At 55.9% G+C, this 22,003-nt stretch overlaps 1 protein-coding gene across 3 annotated transcripts; it reads right to left on the bottom strand.

Moving 5' to 3' along the window:
* Positions 1 to 254: 254 nt before the first annotated feature.
* On the bottom strand, positions 255 to 21,780 carry KCNH6 (potassium voltage-gated channel subfamily H member 6). Of its 3 annotated transcripts, XM_077780377.1 has the most exons (15): positions 21,705 to 21,780; positions 20,685 to 20,915; positions 15,446 to 15,607; positions 15,138 to 15,343; positions 11,129 to 11,554; positions 9,459 to 9,858; positions 8,242 to 8,441; positions 7,814 to 8,066; positions 4,534 to 4,727; positions 2,947 to 3,031; positions 2,700 to 2,713; positions 2,501 to 2,594; positions 2,220 to 2,388; positions 1,291 to 1,477; positions 255 to 996 (listed from the first exon to the last, which is right to left on the bottom strand). In XM_077780377.1, the coding sequence occupies exons 1-15, from the start codon at positions 21,778 to 21,780 to the stop codon at positions 712 to 714; spliced, it is 2,982 nt and encodes a 993-aa protein (XP_077636503.1). In that variant the 3' UTR covers positions 255 to 711. The 3 variants fall into 3 exon arrangements, with proteins under 3 accessions (XP_077636503.1, XP_077636505.1, XP_077636504.1); XM_077780379.1 differs by lacking the exons at positions 2,501 to 2,594; positions 2,700 to 2,713 and having other exon boundaries at positions 9,459 to 9,544; positions 9,704 to 9,858; XM_077780378.1 differs by lacking the exons at positions 2,501 to 2,594; positions 2,700 to 2,713.
* Between the last annotated feature and the right edge of the window lie 223 nt (positions 21,781 to 22,003).

Below are 22,003 nucleotides of genomic sequence, written 5' to 3'. Positions count from 1 at the left end.
CTAGGGTTCCAAAGGTCATCATGGAACCACGAGGGGCAGAGTGGCTGGGAGGTGGAGCTCTGTGCTCTGATGTGTCCACTGCAGAGGACACTTTCATCTCTAGCCGGTTCACAGGAGGTCTCACTAACCGTGGGGCCTGGTCCGTGAAGCAGTGGATAGTTCTGAGCCATAAGGAGTGAGGTTCTCACACAGATCAGAAACTTCTCCTTTTTTCACTAACCTCTCTGTACTGTAAGGTACCTCCACCCCCAAGCCTCATTCTCCCGCCACCAGGCCTACTGTCTATATTTTTTATGTCTTTATTTTATTTTGAGAGACAGAGACAGAGTGAGCGGGGGAGGGGCAGAGAGAGAGGGAGACACAGAATCTGAAGCAGGCTCCAGGCTCTGAGTTGTCAGCACAGAGCCCGAAGTGGGGCTCAAACCCACAGACTGTGAGATCACGACCTGAGCTGAAGTCGGACGCTCAACCGACTGAGCCACCCAGGCTTCCCGGGCCTACTGTCTAAACAGATCCCTGGAGGAGTCTGGGAAAGTCCTGACCATCTTCACCCATGCCATCGTGGGTCACCTAGGTTGGCAGTTTGTAGCTATACTAGAAGAATAAATGCTTTCCAGAGGTCAGTTTGGCAGCTGTCTGCCTCCCCCAAACCCTTAACTCTCACCCACCTTCAGTTCTTGCATAGTGGCTCTAACTTGGGGTTCAGTGGCTCTAACTCCCCGCCAACCCAGGATCTGAGCCATGTCTCTGGAACTCCAGCTGCTTGGGGACGGGGCTGAGACGTTCAGGAAGGGAGGGAAAGCGGGGACCACAGATGAGTCCCTGTACCTCCAGGGGATGCAGAGGTGAGGCCAGGGGTGATAGAAGCCCCTCAGGCTGTTCCTGTTCCGGGGACAGTGTGAGAATTTTGTCTGTTGCCATGACCAAGGGAGTCACCCTGGAGGAGGAGTTCTTTCTCTTCAGTCTACACTTGTTCAAGTCACCACAGCCTGGGACCTGGAAGGGGCAGGAGAGGGGAAGGCCACCAACTTCAGGGATGGGAACTGGCAGAGGCTGTGTCCCGTTACCCTTGTCCCAGCTGTGGGGTCTATAATCACAATTTGGGCTTTGCCACCACCTGTCCAGGCTCCTTGTCCATGATTCAAAACAGAAAAGAGGACAGCAGAACCCGTGGCTCCTCTAAGACCACAGAGGCCGTGAGCCTGATGCCACAGTGGGACCAAGTTCAGGGTGGAAGAAGACATGCAGCTGCCCCCAGGAAAGGCCCTGGGGATCCCTTCATCCGCTCACCTGTGCAGGGGGCAGACCACCCTGGGGCAGCCTAGTTCCTGGGCTCTGAGTGGCTGAGGCCGCAGGAAACAAGGTCAGGTCATTGGAGGTAGGAGCTCCTAGAATGTAGCCAGTGTGGCCCTGGGGCAGGGGCTGCTGAAGGAGCTGTAGGATGCGGCTGAGATCTGAGGACATGCGGGACTCCAACCTGCCAGACAGAACCTCACAGTCAAGGTCAGGGTCAGGGTCAGGATCAAGACAAGGGAGAGCTGTTCAGGTCCTGAGGGCAGCTCTGGATTTTGTAACCTGCATGCCATTCCTGCTGGATGGAATGGCAGCCTGGGACCTACCTGAAGCTATTTCCCTGGTACACTCCACAGGCCCTGCTAAAATTTCCCTTCGTACGTCCCTGACTTCAATAATGACAGTGACCAGGCACTGTGCACACATCATTTTGTCCTCATAAGGAAGCTTTGATATGGGTATTCATTCTGATTATCCCCATTTCACAAAAAGGCAAACGGAGGCTCAGGGTGCTTAAGTAACTTGTCACAGTCTTGCTGGTGGAGTTTGGAGAACTCTTGCAGAGCCAGGTTTGGAGCCCAGGACTCTACTGTCCAAGCCCTCACTCTACCACCACAGCCCTGCCATCCTCAAGCCACATTCCCTTTCCAAGGGGTTATGGCATTTGTTTCTGCATCAGGTTATTCCCCTATTCCAAGAAGGCTTCCTTGACCTATTCTGCGGTTTGCCAGGACAAGCCATCCAAGGAACCGGGCTTAGTGACTAAGGGTTGGGGAAGCCTCCAGCTAAATAGGGTTGGCCATTCTAAAACCCACAGGGCACTCAGTGTGATGTCCCTGATCCACCAAGAGGGGGCACTCGTGCCTAGCCCACTGCTGGCTGTGCTCTCTGCAACCACCCCCATCCTGGTCTCAAAGGGCACTCACCTGCTCATCTGGGCCTGGAGCTGCTCTAGCCTGGAGCCTAGCTCCCGAGGCCAGCAGCCTGGATCCTCCTGAGGGTTTGGGGTGCTGTCCCTTGGCCTTGGGGGCACTTGATGCAGCAACTCAGGCCAGAGGCCAGATGCATCTGAGATGCTCAGAGAAGGGGCTGCAGCTGCAGGAGGGAAAAGGAAGCCTGAGCTTAGGCAGACCTGACCAGGAGCAGAGCCTATCCCCTTCCCCTACCTGCTCTGGAAACACAGGTTGGGAGAAGTGAATGTCTTTACCTGGGTGTCCCGCAGTACAAGGTCCTGTCCCCACAGAGGTCAGACTTCCAGGTCCCAGAAGGCTGTAGCCCCGGGAAGGGGGTGGGGGCCCCAGCTTGGGGAACAGGGGGTGCTGGCTAGGTGGGAACATTCCAGCCCTGGCCTCCCTGTCCAAGGAGCTGCAGTCCAGCGGGTCTCCTGGTGGGCTTTGATGTGAAACCCCATGGGGCTGGCCTGTATCCACCGCTGGGGAGAGCCCCCATTCAGGCTCTGAGGACCCAGGGGGAGGAAGGAGACAAAGGCCTCTCTTACTGAGCCTAGAGAGGAAGCCCCTCTCCTCTCATCAAGGGACTCGGGAGGCCTCTCCCAAGGTGAGGCAAATTGGGAAAGACATGAAAAGGGGAAAGGCTAGGCAGGGGCTTCAGGCTGGGGCAGGGTAGACACTGGTGGCAGCTGGCTTTGCTCACCTGACTGGTTGTCACTGAGGAAGAAGCCTTGGTGGTCCTGGCTGCCTGGAGCTGGTCGGGGTGGTGACTGGAGACCCCCGCCTGCCTTGTGGGGAACAAGAGCATCAAGTAACAGGTACCAAAGCTGGGACAAGTTCTCTTTTTTCTCCCCAGCACCCCCTCCTAGGGTCCTTGGGACAACTAGGTGAGAAAGTGGTGACAGGTGGCCAGGTTCCCCCTGATGTTCCAGGCAGCTTCCTACAGGCTCTCTCCTGCGTGGGTGGGCAGGAGATTAGCAGGGGCTTGGAGATGTGCAGGCTTCCCCTACAGAGTTCGGAAGAGGCTGCCTTGAGCAGCAAGATTTGGGGGGAGAGGGAGCTGTTCTTTCAGTCCTCCCTTTCCTGAACACTCTGGTGCTCCTCTCCTCAGCTTGGGCTACTGGGGAGTTTCCTCCGAGGAGACTGGGTCTGGAATCCCTAATCCATCCAGGAAGTACCCTCAGCAGCCCTCTTGGCAGACCATCTCCTGGCACCATGAGACTTAGGGGTGGGATACCCAGGGACTACCCAGGGACTACAGATGCCCCAGGCCACTGAGATCGCATCCCTCTTGCCCCGGTGTCCAGCCACTGGGCACTCGGACCACCTGATGGCTCCTAGTGACTAGGGCCCCAGGGCAGCATGCTTATAAGATGTCTCCTAGACAGATCAGGTTTCAAAAAGAGAGACTGAGGGAGGGGAGAATAGCAGAAGGGACAGGGTGGGGAGGGCTGCCCATGGCAAGAAACCCTGCCTGAGCCAGCAGAGCCCCTCCTCCTGAGGCTGAAGTAGGGGGCTCAGCTCCAGGGGCCCTCAGGCACTGTTGCATCTGCCAGGCACACATGCCCCCTCCTTCCCACCAGCTGACTCCAGACCCCTCCTTCATACAGTCACTTCCGGGCACTTGCAGTCTGTACTGGCTGTCCCACTCCTTTGGTAACCCTGAACTCCACAGAAGTTCGGTCTCCTCACACACCCTCGTGACTTCCTTGTTTATTTAATTATGAGGCTCTTTATTTTCCATGAGTTATTATAATTTCCTCCACTGAGTGATAAGCTTGGGAGGAGAGGCTGCTCTACTACTTGTTTACACCCCTGGGACCTAGAGAATGGCAGACACCCCCTCTTCCAGCTTGGTGTCATGGGGTGCCTGGGTTGTGGAGTCACACAAACTTGAGTCCACACTTTGGCTCTGCTATTGACTATGTGGCGGTATGGCTTTGGTTGGTTTATCATCCTCTCTGATCGTTAGTTTTCTCATCTGGAAAGTGGGGAAATAACACTATGTGCAAGGAGAAGACTAAATGAGATCATGTCCAAGAAGCCCAGTGAGTGCTTAGCATGGGGTTGGTGCTCGACAATTGGTAGCTCTCATCATACTTAGCATTATGTTGGCCATGGTAGGCACAGAAGAAATTATGGTGAAGGATGCAGGATGGGCTTGAACGGAAAGGAGGTGGTCAGATGGGTCCCCTCTGGCCAGGCAGGCCAAGTGCCCAGCAACCTCCACTACCCATTACCAGCTGGCCGAGGACAGCTACCCGCCCTGGCCCACCCAGCCCAGACTCACGTCCCGCAGGTTGAAGGTGACTTCCAGCTTACTCCAGAAGCTGTCTGCAAACGCAGGGTACATGTCCAGTACCTCCAGCAGGTCTGCCCGCTGGATCTTGTGCAGGTCACAGTAGGTCAGGGCCCGCACATCTGCACTGGACTTGCCCGGCCGGGCATGAAGGCTAATGGGCTCCCCAAAGATGTCGTTCTTTCCTGCCAGCCAGAGGGGCAGGGGTCTCTCCAGGGTCTGGCTCCAAGCTGTCTTCTGAAGAGCCTCCCCGAGGGCCCCTTGACCATGAACTCCCCCCACACCTCCCTCAACCTCAGGGTTCCTGCCAGGCTGAGCTTGGTGCTCAGGGATCAAGCTCTAGGGACAAGGTTGGATGTGTTGGCTGAGGGTCGGGATGCTCATTTGTTCTCTGAGCTCTGCAGAGGCCACACAACCTTCCAGCATGTGAGTCCCTTGCCCCAGTCTTCTGGCCTCTCAGGACCACCCTCTGTCAGAGTCCCCCTCCTATTTTCCATGTTTTTTGGGACTACCCCATCCAATCCCCTCCCCCAACTCCAGGAGACAGTGGACAAGAAGAGACACTAAAGGTCCCTGCTCAAACTTTTCCTCTCTCTTCAGCCTGATGGTGCTGCAAGAGGGCAGGGAACCCAACCAGGGGCACCCAGCTCCCCCAGGGCAAGGCCTGAGACTTCTGTCTCTTTGTGTTCCCACTCCCTACTGTGGGGCCAGGTAACCAGCATGGCCCTGGCAGAGCAAGCCCGAGGAAGCCCCTTCCCCTTTCTGGGCCCCAGTGTTCTTATCTCTAAAATGGGTATAACCATATCTGCTTTGCTTGCCCCACTGGACTGTGCAGAGGAACAGATGTGATGCTTGAGAAACTGCCTCAAATAGCAAGAGGCACCAGGCAGTTTGATGCAAGGCATTGGGACAGATGAATGTCCCAGGGTGGACATAAGCTGATGATACTTGGGGCATGTGGCAAAGGTATTGGGCCCTCCTGGTGTCAGGGCCACTGTGCTGGTCACAGTGAATGGCCATGAATGGATGCTGTCCCACCCACAAGGAGCCCTCAAATCCCTGCAAGGCAGGCACATAAGCAACCAATTAGTTTAGAGATGATCTATAGAACCTTAGGACAAGGGAGAACCAAGAACTAAGGGGCTGAGGGGGGGGGAGGGGCTACCAGGAGTGGTAGGGCAAGGAGGAGGGGCTTACAGAGGAAGCGAAGTGGGGGCTGAGTTGTGACAATGAGGTGGGCTGGGCCCCTAGCAGGAAGGCCATCAGAGCAGCAGAAACAGCTGTATGGTCAGTGCTGGTCGGCAGAGAGCCTAGGACCTGGGTACCAGGGACCATGATTGCTTTGACGTCCACACCTCTCCCTCCCCCCAAGGAAAGTCCAGCCCCTCAGCCTGGCAATACCAACCAGGAGCACTAATGGTTTCCATGGACAATGATGGATGGAAGCCAAGGCCTGTTGCCCATGAGAACAGGATCAAAGGTCATTCACAGAGGAGGGGGACTGAGGCCCAGAGAAGGAAGGGACTTACCAGAGTCACATATGAAATGCATAAGCTCAAAGTCTGGGCAACATTATAAAATGATGGTTATCCAGTAGATGAAGGATTATGATCTAATGTCCATTTCCACTCAGGCCAAAATGAGAGGATTTCAGGTCTCTAACTGAAACTTAAAATGGACTGGCTTCTTAATTATTAAATATAATGATTGTCTTTCCCATGTGGATGAAATTTCTAAGGTAGCCTGGGAGTGAGGGGAGGTCTCACAGAGGAGCCCATGTCTTGAGCCCAGCCTTGAAGGATGACTGGGGTCTGCCAGGCAGGTGTCCAGGCAGAGTGGCAGCACATGCAAAGGCAGAGAGGTGTGTCAGGGACAGCAGGTTAGAGAACTAGAAGCGGTTTGTATGGCTGGGGCAGGAGGTACCAGGGGGAGGCTTGGCAGGATTTGGGGTGGCCAGACTGGGAAGGACTGTGCATGCTATCATCAGGGATTTACATGTATCCTGGGGGTCCTGGGGAGCCATGGGAAGATTTTGAGCAGAAGAGGGGTATGCACGAATGTGAATTTCAGGTCACTGGCAGAAGATGGAAGGTGAGGTATGGGGGTAGACCAGATGTGGGGACACAGGAAAAGGAAGGACATGATGAGGGACATGGGACAAGGTCAAGGACAAGGAGACAGGTGTGGTGTGGGAGACTGGTGTGGGACAGAGAGGTATTAATGAGGGGAACAAACAGGATTCTGTGCCTTCCTGGATTGGGGGGGCAGGAAAGGAGAAGGGTACTCCCTTGGCTGACTCCCAGGTCTCTTGGCCCCAGCAATGGACAGTTCACAGTGATGGGGATTCTGAAGGAGCAGCTTCTGGGGAATGATGATGATTTCAGACATGTTGTTTGGTCTGCCTATGGAATTTAGGGTGGCTATGCCCAGGAAGGAATGGAATATTCTAGTCTCAGGAGAGATTGGGGCCAGAACAGAGCTCTGGGGGTCCTGTGGCACAGATGAGGCTGAGAGCATGGGAACAAGGAGGTAGCTCAGGCGAGGGTAGAGGGTGAGGAAAAGAAAGCAGAGCCCACACTTGGTGAACGGTAGTTGAAGGCAGGACAAAGGGAGAGGACTGAACAGAGGAACTGGAGAGGGGGGTGCTGTCCAGTGGAGTAGGAGGAGACCCCAGCCACGGAGACCAAAGGAGAGAGAGGCTGGCATCCTGATCAGGGTCTTGGGGTGGGCTAAGCTCAGCGAGAAGGCAAGGAAGATGAGAATCGTCTCAGAGAGGTAAAGTGACCTGCCCAAGGTCACATGGTTGGTAAGTGGCAGAGGCTATGTATGCCCCACATCTGCCCCCTGTCCAGTGCTCGTCTCATTCCTCCTAAGTGTCCAGCTGTCCATGTAGCTGCAGTGAATGAGACTGGGGTCCTCCTTCGGCTCAGAACAAACCTTTGCCTTCTCACACTGAGCTCCCCAAAAGTGGAAGAAGATAGGAACCTTCCTGGACTCTGGAGTCAGACACACAGCCCTAGAATCCCTGTTTGGCCACTTGCCAACATGACCTCTCTGAGCCTCTCCTCCCCTATCAGGAAAAATGGAAGCTATGGTAGAGGTTCGTTTTAAGGATTCGGTGATCTGGATGTAAAGCTCTCCACTGCGCATGCTTACGTGGCAGGGCAGTAAAAGGTGCCACCATCATCATTAGGAATGGAATAGTCCAGGCAGGACATCACTAGTTCACCACATCCACCCGTACTAGTCTGGCCCTCCTTGCCTGACCCACCTAGGATGGCCACGACCACGTCGTCCCGCAAGATCTCGATGGAGCCTCGGGAGATGAAGTAGAGCGTGGAGAGCACGTCGCCGAGGTGCACCAGTGTGTCCCCAGGAGGTGCGTGCGTAGTCTTGAACTTGACCGCCAGTGCGCGCAGGCAGCCCTTGCTGGCGCCACGGAAGGCTGGGCAGTGCTGCAGCAGCGCGCGATGCAGGTGCAGGCAGATGTCGGCCTGCAGGCACTCGGGGAAGCCCTTCAGCACCTGCGAGGGGGGCGGCCGCGTCCAGGGTAGTGCGGCTGGGCTTGGGGCTGGGGGAACAGGGTGGGGAGGGGTCTGGGGGGCGCCCTGTGCCCGCGGGACCTTGACCTCCCCTGGGACACTTAGCCAGAGCTGCTGGATCGCCTGCCCCACCCGAGGCAGGGCGGCGGGGGCTCACCGCGTTCATGTCAATGCCGTTGGTGTAGGACCAGGCATGCTGGAAGTACTCTTCCAGGCGCTGCCGCAGCGGGTTGGGGATCTGGTGGAAGCGGATGAACTCCTTGACACGCAGCATCTGCGTGTGGTAGCGCGCAGTGCCGGAGTACAGACGCTGGATGATGGCAGACACGTTGCCAAAGATGCTGGCGTACATGAGGGCTGGAGTGAGGCAGCAGGGGTGCAGGGAGTGAACTCCTCCACATCCCCACCCGGCCATCGCACCCCAGGGCCTGCTCCACACCTCCTTCTCCCTAGGAGCCCTCTGATCGGGGGTCCCTCTGTCTAAGGCCAAGTCAGAAGTGCCCAAAACAGCGCCAGGGCACACGAGGGACAAAGGCCCCCGGGCTTCCTGCCCTCTTCCCTCTGTGTCTCTTGGCATCTTGCTGGGCCCAGAGGCCAAACTCCTGAGAACTAGGGCAATGATTTTTTTTAGTACAGATTTGTTTTCTCCTTCAAGTTGTAGAAAAGCATGATAAAGAGAAAACTCTTGGTCTCTGTTTTCACCCATTTTTTTTTTCTCTCGTTGTTTTTGTTTCTCTGGGCTTTCACATCTCTAAATACTCTGAACATGACAACTTAATCTACGTGTAAACTTCCACACTGCCTCTTGTGTTCCTAGACCCGGTGTGTTAGGAAGCAGTGCAGGGCCTGGGAACATACACAGTCAGAGGAGCTGGCCCCCTGGGATGGAACTGGGTCTCTGTATAACCCCTGGCAAGTTAGGACTTTAGTCTCTGGGTCTGTAAATTGGGCTTGTGATATAGCTCCCCGTAGGATAGTGATGAAAACGAAATGTGCACCTTTGATAGGTACTTAGAAAAGTGCCTGGCAGGGGCCGCCGGCTTCACGGGTGTGTGACCTGCGCTAAGGACCCCTGCTTGGTTCCATGCTCTGCTGTCACCATTCTTGAAATCTTTAAGACTTTTAAAATAAATGGTCCCACATTTTCATTTTGTGCTGGGCCCTGCAAATCATGTAAGCTGGTCCTGGTCCCTGGCACACAGCAAGGGCTGTAAGGGTGTTAAGTTTCGTGTATAGTAGGCGTACATATGCAAAATTTCATTGTGCTGAGTGCTTCGTATTTGCCCATCGCACTCAATGTTACTGTGTTATGACTCATTACAAAACTAAAAACTGAATGCCATGGGTAAGGCCCAGGCATGAGGGGCCACTCACAGCCGATGAGCATGACGCAGATAGAGAAGACCTTCTCAGAGTTGGTGTTGGGGGAGACATTGCCGAAGCCCACGCTGGTAAGGCTGCTGAAGGTGAAGTAGAGGGCTGTGACATACTTGTCCTGCACTGAGGGGCCAGAGGCTGGGTCGCTGCCGTTGTAGCGCTTGCCAAGCTGCGCGCCCAGGCTGTCCAGCCAGCCAATCTTGGGCTCCAGGTAGGGCCGCTCCACGTTGCCGATAGCATACCAAATGCAGGCCAGCCAGTGTGCAATGAGCGCGAAGGTGCACATGAGCAGGAAAAGCACGGCTGCCCCGTACTCAGAGTAGCGGTCCAGCTTCCGCGCCACACGCACCAGCCGCAGCAGCCTCGCCGTTTTCAGCAGCCCAATCAGGGTTGTGGTCTGGGGGGTGGGGGGGCAGGAAGGGGGACATGGGGCCAAGGGTCAGCCGTTGAAAGGCTGCACTTAGGACCACATTTGTTTACTTGTGCATATGGTCACACAGTCATTCAGCAGACACTTATGGAGAACCTGCTCTGGGCTCTTGGTCAGTGAATCACAGTGCAGGACCTTAAGGAGCTCTCAGCCTAAAGCTCAAAGCAGGGTTATAGTTGCTAGGACAGAAGTCCAGGGTACTGCAGGGTAAAGGGAGGTCAATTCTGTACGTGCAGGGGAGGGGAGGCTTCATAGAGGAGGTGATAGCTGAGCTAAATCTTGAGTGATGAGGCTGAGTCTGCAGGCAGACAGGAGGGAGAGGGAAAGGCATTCTAGGCCTAGGGAACAGAATGAGCCAAGCAAGGCATGGAGGTGTGCAATGGTACAGCCCACGTGGAAAACCAAGTGCAGTGCTGCCGCCTGGAGTGCAGAGTGGGAGGTGGTGGAATGTTGAGGAATGAGCCCGAAAGGTTGGCAGGGGCAGCTCCCATGGGCCTCGAGGTCCAAAATGAACTTGGTTTTAGTCCAAGCCATTGGGGAGCCACTGAAGTTTCTAGAGACAGTGTCAGATGAGTGATCTGAAACTGGTCGTGGCTTCTACGTGGAGGGGTGAGGCTGGCAGGTGCAGGGCTAGGGCAGAAGTGGGTAAGAAGGTCACTCAGTGTTCAGGCAGGGGGAGTGGGAGTGGAGAGGAGGGGACTAGATCGGCTGGGAGAGGGAGCAGGGAGCAGAGAGTCGTGATGGACCCCCTACCCCGGAGGGACAGGCTGTTGGAGGGGGTGACTGGAAGGAGAGGGTAGAACTGATTGGAATGGAAAGCTTATCCTAAGGAGGTGGGGCAAAAGGTGTAAGCTGTGAGAAGAGCCTGCATATGTCTTCATGTCAGCTATGGGAAGCCAGTGGGCATAGTGGAGGGTCAGGGGGTGCAAGGGGGAGTCAGGCTGCCTTGTGGGAACAGCCCAGAGATTCCCTTTACAACTCCAGGGTAGGTAGAAGCCAGCACGAGGGGCTGGGAGGTGGCTGACCATCCCAGAAGGGGCAGAATTTTGGAACATAGGGAGGGCATCCAGGCCTAGGGCACAGCCTTGGCTGGTCATTCTCCAGGGCGGGGAGATGACACATGTCCTAGGGCCCTGTCCCACCTCCACCTGCTTTGGCAAAGGTACGTCATGCCAGGGCTGTGGGGCTGGGGCACAGGAGACGGCCATAGCCGCTGGCCTGAATGGGGTTTGCTCACCTCATCAGAGCCGGTGTGGAAGATAAGAAGATCAAATGGGATGGCAGCCACCATGTCAATGAGGAACCAGCCCTTGAAGTAGTGGATGGCAATGCGGCGAGGGTGGCTGACCACCTCGTCATTGGTGTTGACATAGGTGGTGCGGAAGTTGATGACAATGTCCACAACGAACATGATGTCTACAATGAGGTCCACCACGGTGAGTGGACTGCAGGTGTAGCCGCAGTCCATGCGTTGAGATTCATCCTGGTCACTGAGCAGGAAAGCGGCCGAGTAGGGTGTGAAGATGGCCGTGTAGATGACCAGCAGCAGGATGAGCCAGTCCCACACGGCCTTGAAGGGGCTATAGTGCAGGAGGGTCCCACGGTGGATGCGTGGTGCCTGCAGCTTGTACTCTGGCAGCACGTCCGCACCCAGGGACAGAACCTGGGGGTGGGGGTCATAGGGTGGTCAGCAGAGCATCCACTGCTAGTGAGAAAGGTCTGGGAGGGATGAAGACTTAGGGGTGAGGCCTGGGAAGGGAGCTGTGGGAGAGAGTAGGTGATGAGGGCTGCGGAGGGCAGAGGGGATGAAGCAAAGATGGGGCAGAGCACGTATGAGGCAAATTCATAAAGGGACAGGTGTATTGGGAGGAAGTGCAAAGAGGAGATGGGCTATAAGAGGAGGGGTGCGGCTCTGTTGCATAGTGACCTCAGGCTCGAAGCTCACCAATTCCCTTATAAACAGGCCGTCCTCGAGTGTAGACAAGGCTGGAGGAGGGGTGAAGGGAGGGCAGGGGAGATTCAGGCAGGGGAGAGTCATTTGTGGGCATATTCCAGAGAAGAACCCTGGGGGTCCAATCCTTTTTGGTGGGTGTTGGAGGTTCCCAGTGGTCAAGACTCCTGATGGGAATAAGTCACTCCCAGAATGGCCTCTTCATTCCTGAAGACCCTGTGGAGCCTAGACCAGCGAGGGCTCTCCTTAGGGCTCGCTTGCAAAGCCTTCCATGGAAAGAGTCAAATTTGGGGGCATGTAGCTAGTCTGAGCCTTTGACAGGTCCTGGGCACCAGGAAGACCTGACTATTTTGCTCATGTCCAAGGAGGGTTTGTACATGTGAGAGAGAGAGACAGAGAGAGAGAGAGAATCCGAAGCGGACTCCATGCCCAAAGCTGGGCTTGACCCCACAACCCCGGTATCAAAACCTGAGCAGAAATCAAGAGTTGGACACTCAAGTGACAGAGCCCCCCCAGGCTCCCCCAAGAGGTTTTGATGATTACTTTCAGCTGAGCCCCCTCTGCTGTGCCCCTCCCACCCCTGCCTCAGAGACTACAGCCAATATAGGTCACCAGGCCCAGCCCAACAGGCCCAGGCTCTACCCAGCCTACCCATCACAAGAAGCATCTGGGCCATCAGGACGGGCATATGTTTTGAAGCCAGACCTCCCAGGTTGATCTCAGGTCTGACACTGCTCTAAGTCTCGGGGCAAATTTTATGACCTCTATGAGGCTTAGTTCCCTCATTAGCAGAATGGATAACAAAGGACAGCCAACTTCATAGCACTGTGATTAAGTGAGATGAAACATCTCCACGGCACATGCTGATCTATGAGGGTTCCTCTTCCCTGCTCATCCTATGTCAGGCACTGCCCCAACAAGGACGGAACCTGAAGGGTGTCCCACTGACCTCCCCCCCCCACCCCCACCACTGGATAGGCACTGGCAGATGGCTCTGAAGTTTAAGGTTGGACCTTGCAAATCAGACAAAGTAACAGATGATGTCACAATAAGGAAGATCTGTCAGAGGGCTGGTTAAACCCTGTGGGTCCCGGATTGGCCATCTAAATCCCTAGAAGGGGTCACAGGGTCCCCACCCTACAGTGACCCCCTGCTCGGCCTTCAGGCCTGAGCTCCTATTCTGCCTCTCAGGAAGCCTCCTCTCACCCTCTTTCTTGATTTTTCCCATTGTCCCCGGTAAACACCCCTGAACACACAGCTATTCTCCCCTGAACAATAGGCCATCTTATGTGCCCAGCACGTAGTCCACATGGAAGCTCAACTAAAGGGAGTGACCTCAGCCAACTGAGCTGAATGAGCACTGAGAGCTTGGGTCGTTGTAGCCACTCCTCTCCTTCCCTGGCTGCTCAAGAGCACTCCAAGATGGAACAGCAAAGCATAGGGCTTGTCCCAAGGCAGCAGGGATTCAGAGGGTTGGGGTGGGTGATAAGAGGATACCCACTTCCTGAGTGAGGTCCCCAGGCAGTGGCATCATCCCCCACCACACAGACTCCATACTTTCTTGCTGCTGAAGCCAGCATGAGGACACTTCCCAGTGTCGCCCAGAGCTGCGGGCTCCTCGGGATGTAAGAACTCAGATGTGAGGTCCCAGCCCTCTGAGCCCTGGTTGAGGCCAGAGTGACTCTCCTGCTCTGGGCCCCTGCCAGCTCCCTCCCCTGAGCTCTGTCAGGCACCTCTCCCACCTTAGGGCCCATATGAGGGGCGGGCATGAGTAAAGCCAAGGCTAGCTGGGGGAGGGGCAGGAAAGGAGCGGCAGGTTGGGTGAGGCAGGGACCACAGGCCCCAGCCAGGTCTGTCAGTCTTCATGGGCGACTCTCCAGTCTAACAGCCCCCACCACCCCTGTGCCAACCTGAGGGCCCTGAGGTGAGTGGCCAGGTGGAGTTCCCATCGTTGGGCCAGTGGGCCACCTGCCTGACCCCTGCGGGCCCAGCCCTGCAGCCTGCGATACTCCCTTGCCTAGGATTCTGGAATGTGGGGAAAGGATGGGTCACAGAAAGTTTCCATCCTACCTGCTCCATCACAGGCTGTGCTTCAGACAAAAGGGGGCAGAGAGGAAAAAAGAATTTCTTCCATCCCTCATGAAGGCAAAGCCTCACAGAAAGTTGGGTGTAGGCCCTCCCTGCCCCCTTGACCTATACTTCCTTGCTCAGCCCTGGCCTAGCCCCCCTTGATGCCTCCTGGGAACTGCACTACTCAATGTCTAAAGAATGTTAAATGGTCTCTGAGGAGAGACCATGTAGTCCAATTCTCTGCACATAAGAGCTCCGGGGCCCAGAAAAGGCATAAGGTCCCTTGTCCAAGGTCACACAGCAAGTCAGTGGCAGGACTCTGGTCATCTGAACCTCAGGCAGGGCTCTTGCATTTCCTTCTAGAATGGTTAGGTGGGGATTGGGGCCTCAGGCCCCTTGTGAAGGGACGTGGGGGTCAGCTGAAACAGAGAACCCAGAGAGGTTTGCCTTGGGCTGGCCAAGAAAGGGCTGAAGGGGAGGGAGGCATTCAGGGCCTGATCTCTAGGAATCTGCTCAAAGAGAGCTAGGGGCGCCTGGGTGGCTTAGTTGGTTAAGCGTCCAACTTTCGCTTAGGTCATGATCTCGCGGTTCGTGGGTTCAAGCCCCGCGTCGGGCTCTGTGCTGACTGCCAGCTCAGAGCCTGGAGCCTGTTTCAGAGTCTGTGTCTCCCTCTCTCTCTGACTCTCCCCTGCTCACGCTGTCTCTCTCTCTCCTAGAAATAAATAAAAATATTTTTTTAAAAAAAGAGAGCTAAAGATGCCAGGGCCAGCTCCCCTCTGCCTGGATTGTACGCAGCTCCTGTTGTGTGTTGGGAGGTGGGGAACAGGGGCAGGAATAGGGCTGGGCCTCCCTCCATCCTTCCTCCTCTTCCCCTCTCAGAAGCCCTAACACTTCTTCTCTCTGCTTCTCCTTCTTTGTGACAGGCAGAGCCTTCCCCCAACCCAGGCTCCCCCAGACCTACGATGCATGCGGCACTATTCACAGCCCCTGCTGACTCTGACCTACCCCTGCTCCACCAGCAGGGTGGTGGCCTCAGGACAGGCCTTTAGGTCTGAGGAATCAGGTCCCGGCAGGACAGGAGGCCTGGGGGTCAGGCCAGACCCCTGGGGGCTGGCCAAGCTGACTGCCTCTGACACCCCCAGCCCCAGAGGAGCCCAGACCTCAAGCCTGAGAAGGGACCTTCAAGGCCAGCACAGGTCCGCCCACCCTGCCCCGTGGCCCGCACCTGGGTGACCTTCTCAGTGACGTTCTGGGTCCGTTCCACCACCTTGTGTGGTGCGATGATCTCAATCTCTGTGGTGGAGCCTGAGCGGTGCTTCTCCAGGTTGAACTCCACGAAGTTGAGCGTGAACTGTGGGATCTGGCTGATGGTCCTGTACTTGACCCTGCCCGTGCCAGGACCCTGTGCACCTGTCCTGCCATGAGAGCCCTCTGAAACCAGGCCCAGGGTCAGAGCAGCCTGAGCCAGAGGACCAGCTGCCCCACCGGGCACCCCCATTCACCCCTTCCGCCACCACCTGCACCCCACCTTACCAGAGCCCAGGAAGCTTTGGGACAGCAGGCACTGGGACAGGCTGCGGCGCTCACTCTTGGCCAGGAGCTGGGCCAGGTCCTCGAAGTTAAGGATGAACATGATAACGGCTCCATCTTCGTTCTTCACGGGTACCACGTCCACCAGGCAGCGGAAGCTGGAGGCTGCAAACACCATTGGGAGGGGTCACAGAAAGGATCCTCTCCAACAGTGACCCAGCCAGGGGATGCCAGGGAGGGGGCTGGGTTGAGGTCAAGTTAAGGGCAGCCATGAGGTGAGGAGGCCTGGACTATTGGGCAGAGGGTTGGTGATGCTGCCTAGCAGGTGTCCTACCCACAGGCCAGAGGTGGGGAGAGCAGCTTAGCTGCTCATTAGGAGATAATGTAGCATCAGGCCCAAGTCCACACTCAGCCCTCAGCTCAGGGCTTAACCCTGAGGTTTGCTTCTGCTGTAATTAAAGCTGAGCAGATGGGGTGGATTAAGTGGGGAGGTGAGGTCGGGCATTCTACCCCCATGTAGCTCTGGCTGACCCTGGGTTCAGCTCCTGTATTCCCATCCCACAAAGATGCCCCCCACCCCCGATGCTGGAAGGAACTCGTCGAGAACACACTAAGTGCGTGTCCTGAGCTCGTTGGCACTTTAGGCCTCAAAATCCATGGTGGTGCCTAGTGGATTCTCGGGGGGGGCAGATATAGACCCCCATTCTGCAGAGTCTGGGGTTCTGAGAAACTGACTGGCTAGTGCTGGGAGGGGACATGGAGTGGGGCTCCAAGCACACAACAGCTTGGGCAAGGGAAGGGACTGGTCCAGGATGAGGACACTGGAGTGAAGGCCAGGCTGCTGCTCCAGGACTCAAAGGCACTCAGGGTCCCAAGGCAGAGGCTCTGGGACTGGAGAGCAGGCAGAGCAGTGGCCTGGGGTCTAGAGAGGGAGAGAGATGGCAGGGTGGGTGCAGGCCAGGCCCTACTCTCCACCCTCTTGGGCAGCTTAGACCTAGCCGTTGATCCACCCTTAGCTTCAGGGTCTCCCATCCACACAGGTGGGTAGAACAAATCAAAGCTAAGACAGCCACATACCCCCAGAGCCCAGCCTATGGGCTGAGTGGGAGGGTGGGTGCCCCATAAGACCCCTCCGAGGTCCCAATAGCTCAAACTATTGGTGGGTATCAGGCCCAAAGGGCAGGATGCTAAGGGGCAGGGGCCTCAAGTAAATACGCAAATCAGAAAGCAGAGCTGCCCTCCCTTGAGGGCAGGTTTGCATCCGTCTCATTTGTGAGGGGCCAGCACCTGTCCCAGGTGTCGTTTGTTAATTGAGTGAATAAAAGAATATGTAAATGTGAGTGGGCGGGAGGCCAGTTGGCAGGAGCATTGCTACTTTGGGGTCCCTTAGAATCGCTCTTTCCCCAAAGTGCCTCCTCACACTATTAGAGCTGTGTGCAGCTGAGCCTCCCTCATCCTCCCTCCCACCTTCCTCTCTGGGAGCAGGAATCTCCTGGATCAGATTCCCGGACTCCGAGGCACCAGGCAGCCATCTGCCAGCTGCTGCACTGGGCCCCGGGGGAGACATCCATACCGAGGAGAGGCCACCCACCTGGCTCTGTGACCACTCCTGGGCTCACAGTGCTCTAGGCTCTGCCGCCCAGACCAGAACCTGGCACTCCTGTCTGCCCGGGACATGGAGAGGCTTGGATACAGGGACCTAGCCAGGATTCTCTTTGGCTGGTGGTTTGAGACACTCCCCCCAAGGCCAGATTGTCTCTTCACTCTCTGGCACTACAGAGATTCTGCCTAGCAGAGGGCAGGGAGAAGGTAGCACTGGGCAAAGGAATAGGGCCTCCAGGCTTTCTCTGTGCTGCTGGGGACTGTCAAGGCCGGGTCTTCAAGTGGCTGGACCCACCCACTGATGCTATCTTTGGAAAACTGAGGCTGGGAACAGACCAAAGACCCATCAGAGCAGTGAGCGCTAGAGGGGAGCTGTGCATGGCACCCCATGCCCGACCTTTAATCTTGCTGCCTGAAGGGAGGGCAGAGACAGGAGGCTGTGAGGATTTGGCGAGCTCAGAACATTCTTTCCCCCATCCCTGGGCTGTCCTTGCTCACAAGTAACTGAGTTTGGGCAACCAGCAGTGGGTGAGTATGTCACACTAGTTGTGCCCAGGAGTGGCAGTGTCCCTGTGCTCTGGCCCCATTGCTGGAGGCTAAGCCACATCTCTGCCTTGTTCTCCCTTCCAAGGGCTCCTCCCAGAGCCCACCTCTTCTCTGACCAAGGGCAGCAGATTTGTCTGGCACCTGCTTCACAGTCCTTCTCTCTGCTCTTCTCTGCTTCTTGGATTGCTCTTCCTTCAGTTTCTCGTTGTTCCAACCCCCTCCCCCTCCCAGCTCTTGTCCCTGCTCTGCATAGCCTCCTTGTTGTCTATCACTCCTATCTCTTTATGCCCACCCCATGCAGGGTTGCAGTGAGCCTTTACAGGAGGAGATGGTGCTACAGAATGCTGGCCACTAAGAGGGTGGCCGAGGAGGACGGCCTCCTGCTTGGTGCCTCTGGCATTCATGGGTAAGTATGTGGAAAACACTTGGGGCCTCTGACCTTAGCCCTTGCCCTCTCTTCCTCATCCAGAGCTGAGGATTGAAGGACCCCAGGCATCCTCTAGTGTGGCTTGGAGATTAAGAAATTCTTTGGTTTGGGGTCATCAGAGAAGAGGGCCCGACAAGGCAGGCAGGGCTGGGCTCCTCTGGCAGGTGCGCAGGGGGGTCAGAGGTAGAGGTGGGAGAGATGTGAGTGCTCTATCCCTCCCTCCAGACTCTCATTAGTTCCAGTCTCGTGACCATCCCCATTCCTCCTTATCTGTTAGGCTCTAACTTTTCCTAGTAAAGGCAGATGGAGGAAGATCCAGGTTCTCAGGGGGTCTCTGAGCCCTATCTCATGCGGTAATTTTTGCCAGGTGCCCTGGCTTTTTTGAGTCCAATTTCGTGCAGCTGTATAATGTGGAGACAAATGGACACAGACCTTTCATTTTGACTTGGAGAACTGTCAGTGGATTACCCTTTTAGAGGAAAAGAGGATTATAAATAAACCAGCTAGAGTTCTGTTCAGGACCCTTTTCCACCTCCCTGGAGTCAGGGGGAGAGAGTGAGAAGAGATAGTGACTTGAGGAGGGAAGAAATCACCATTAGGATGCCAGTCAGCAGGACTAAAAGATGTATGTGAATATGATAAAAAAGAATCATGTGGTCAGAGTGAACCGTAAGGTGAACATAAGTTATCTGGGTACCACATCCTTTCCTTAGGGTAATGCAGGCCAAGAAGCTCTCTTTTCTGGGTTTCAGGCCAATCTCAGGCAAGTCCAGGTAGTCAAAGGCTTGGGGACAGAGAAGAGCTTAGGGTTGGGTGGGATAGACTGGGATTTGGGGGCATCAGGTATGTGGTAATTTTCCATTTTCACTGAGGGCTAGCTTCTAAGACTAGGTCCTGAGGTCTCTTCTGATAGTGGGAGGACCTCAGCAGTGTTCTGAAGATCTGAGTCCTGATCTCAGAGGGCTGATGCCTGGTCTTGATCTTTGCCCCCTGCCCAGAAACATTCAGGGTGCTGAAGAGACCCTAAGAGACCTGATCTGACGTCCCTAGGAATCTGAGAACAGCCTGTACCACTCTGGGACCCAGTTAGAGCTCTGGGATCAAAGACAAGGACCTACTGTCCTGCCGCCCCCACCCCCCACCCCATTTCCTGCTGTCCCATCCTGTTCCCTGGGGACCCTTCTCACTCCCCTGACTGTCACCTCCTCCCTGAAATGATGTGAGGAGGTGAGGTCACAGCTTTTAAAAATATTCTGACTTCATTAACCCTGTGAGTGCTGCCAAACTAAGCCAGATTCTTCCTAGTCACCCTTGCATCTGTTTGGTTGGTAGCAACAATAGACAGCCAGGGGGACAGTCAGAACCTGCCCATGAAGCACCCAGGAAACCCTTAAACATAAACATGCACGCACACACACACACACACACGCACGCACACACACACACCCACTCATGTTCACACTTACATTCATGCTCCATACACACCCCAGGCCCTTGGAACCCAGGTTCTCAGTACCCTTCAGTCCCAATCCAAAGGAACCTGCCCTTTATCTGTACTCAGATGGCTCTCATGCCTGCCTTCTCCAGATGTCCTACAGTTGGGGTAGAGGCAGTTGGGGTTCTCTCTCCCCTCTTGGTATTAGTTAGAACAGATATCTCGAATAAAAAAGTGCAGAGACTTGGGTTCTGGCCCCAGGTTGGGCCCTAGCAGTAGGATCTTGGGCAATTCCCTCCTTTTTCTTGGGCCTTGGTTTCTTCATCCATGAAATGAAGGGATTTATCTAAGCCAGTGGTTCCTAAATTTGGCAGAAGATCAGAACTGCCAGGGAGATTTTCCCGAATGCACCTGCGTTGGCCTCAACTCACACCTCTGAGTCAGCCTCTCTCTAGGGAAGGTGTGTTTTGGAAAACACACCCCAGGTAATTCTGATTCAGAGTCAGGTGGAGGGGGCCATTAATACAAGTGATTTTCAAGGGAATTTCAGGATCCTAGTTCCCACTCATCTCTCCCTTCCTTCCTACCTGCTGTCTCTGAGGTCCTAGGGGGAAGGTCTTAAAGGCCTGCAGAGCTTTGTCCTCAGCCCCTGCCCCATGGTTCTGTTCTGTATGCAATACACATGGGCTGGAAGTAACATCCCAAACTGGATGAGCCTCCGGGTCAGGGCAAGCTGCAGGACCTAACTCTCTAGGGATCTGGGGCTGAGTGAGCCAGGTCCACTCCTGTTTCCCAGCCAGCAGCTCCCAAGCCTTGACTGCCCACAGAGGCCTTGAGGGGGTGACTCCTCCCCTAATCCCCAGAACAGACGGAGATGAGGAAAGGTTAATTTTTGTTCCAGCTGCCTGACAGCTGGGGCTGACAGTGACAGAGTGGGCGGCCAGGAGACTGGGGACATGGGGGAGGGATGGTGGAACGGGAGGCCCTGCCTGGGGTGAGGACCAGTCAGTGAGTCAGCCTGGTCTCCAGCTTCCGAAAAGGACCTCAGAAAGCGTTGAAATCAATGCCCATCACTTCCCCCCTGCAGATGAGGAAACTGAGGAACAGAGAGGAGACAGGATTCGTCTGGACCCTTTGGTCCCTGGGTCAGCGCCCTCCCAGTTGGCCACTCTGGCTGGACAAGAGAAGGATAGAGTCTGCCTTGCAGACCCTGTGGCCCAAGGGAGCCTCACCATCCTTGCGGTAGTAGAGGATGTCCACCTTGCACTCCTCGGTCCCCAGCAGGGCCTGCGCTAGACGGGACATGGCACTGCGCGGGGTATTGGGGCCTGTGAGGAAGTCGCAGGTGCACGGTCGCTGCATCACCTCCACTCGGGAGTAGCCGAAGAGTTCACAGAAGCCGTCATTGCAGTAAATGATGGCACAGTTCTCCATCTGAGCATTGGCGATCAGGAACTTCCGACCTGGGGTGGGGTGTGGGAAGCCCATGGCAAACAAGATTGGGCAGCAGGGAGGGAAAGAGCATAAGGATTCTCAGCAGCAGTGAGAGGGTGTCTAGATGGGGGAGCAGAGGAATGATCAGAACGAGGGAGAGGAGAAGTGAGGTCTGGTGGGGGTGGGAAGATCTAGGTGGCCAGAGTCATGGGGGGGAAGGTCATGGGACTCCTGAAAGTAATGAGGGGGGTGGTTAGGATAGGGGATCAGAACAGTGACCAGAAGAGTTGGGAGGAGGAGTCAGGCCTGGGGATGATGGGGAAGACCAGGGCAGTAATGGGGTCAGTGAAGGTGGAAAGAGGCCCAAGGCTTCCGGGAGTCAGCACAGGGAGTCAGGAAGGAGCAGCAGGGATGTGACCAGATGGGGCCAGGTCTGAGGAGAGCTCTTAGAAAGACTAGGGTGACTACTGCCAGGAGGCAAAAAGGAGGTAGTCAAAGAAACTTCTGGAGGAAGTGTGCGGGGGGTGTTCAGAGGAGGAAGCGGAGGGGATAGAAGGGAAAGCCAGCACTTGGGGTACCAAGAAATCAACTCAGGGCAGGAGAGTGGGACTGCAGTCTGCCCCTCCTGCTTCGAGAGAGAGAGTGGCATTGAAGCAAGTGGAGATCGCTGGAACGGAAAGTCTGGGGACATTAAAGCATTCAGCATCAGTACCACCTCTCCCCCCTCACTCCATTCAAAGTAAGCAAAGGGGTCCCGCCACTCCTGCCACCGAGCCAAGACTTCGGATCGTTCCCCCCACCTCAACGCACAGACTCACTCTGGCCCTCGAACTTGCGGATGATCGTGTCCAGGTACGTGTTTTGGGGCGCGACGTGGCCCCTGCGGACAGGCATCTTTCGGCCGCGGCCTCTCCTCGGCTCCCTGCGCCGCTGTCTGTCCTCGGGCTCAGCGGCGTCCGGCTCCGGGTGGGCGCCTCCTCCGGGGAGGGCCGCGGGGCTCCGTGCCCCGCCTGCCCGCCTGCGTCTACGCTCCGCTTCCCTGCACCGCCCTCCCAGGCCAGCCGCGGCCGCACCTCGCTCCCTCTGCTCCCGCCCCGGAGCTGTCCGCACCGCGGTG

This window comes from Crocuta crocuta, unplaced genomic scaffold, assembly GCF_008692635.1.
Source record: "Crocuta crocuta isolate KB4526 unplaced genomic scaffold, BGI_CrCroc_1.0 scaffold288, whole genome shotgun sequence".
In the NCBI taxonomy this organism is placed as follows: Eukaryota; Metazoa; Chordata; class Mammalia; order Carnivora; family Hyaenidae; genus Crocuta; species Crocuta crocuta.
Note: the sequence above shows the minus strand (reverse complement) of the source record. Positions and strands in the feature narration are given on the sequence as shown.

What these genes read in the sequence shown, in the direction of transcription:
- KCNH6 (XM_077780377.1), bottom strand. Translation starts at nt 21,780, where the DNA reads ATGCCTGTCCGCAGGGGCCACGTCGCGCCCCAAAACACGTACCTGGAC. An exon ending in CTGCGTCATGCTCATCGGCT is followed by an intron (nt 8,442 to 9,458) that starts GTGAGTGGCCCC and finishes GCCTCACTCCAG; the next exon opens with CCCTCATGTACGCCAGCATC. An exon ending in CGTGGTCGTGGCCATCCTAG is followed by an intron (nt 4,728 to 7,813) that starts GTGGGTCAGGCA and finishes TCTGGCTGGCAG; the next exon opens with GAAAGAACGACATCTTTGGG.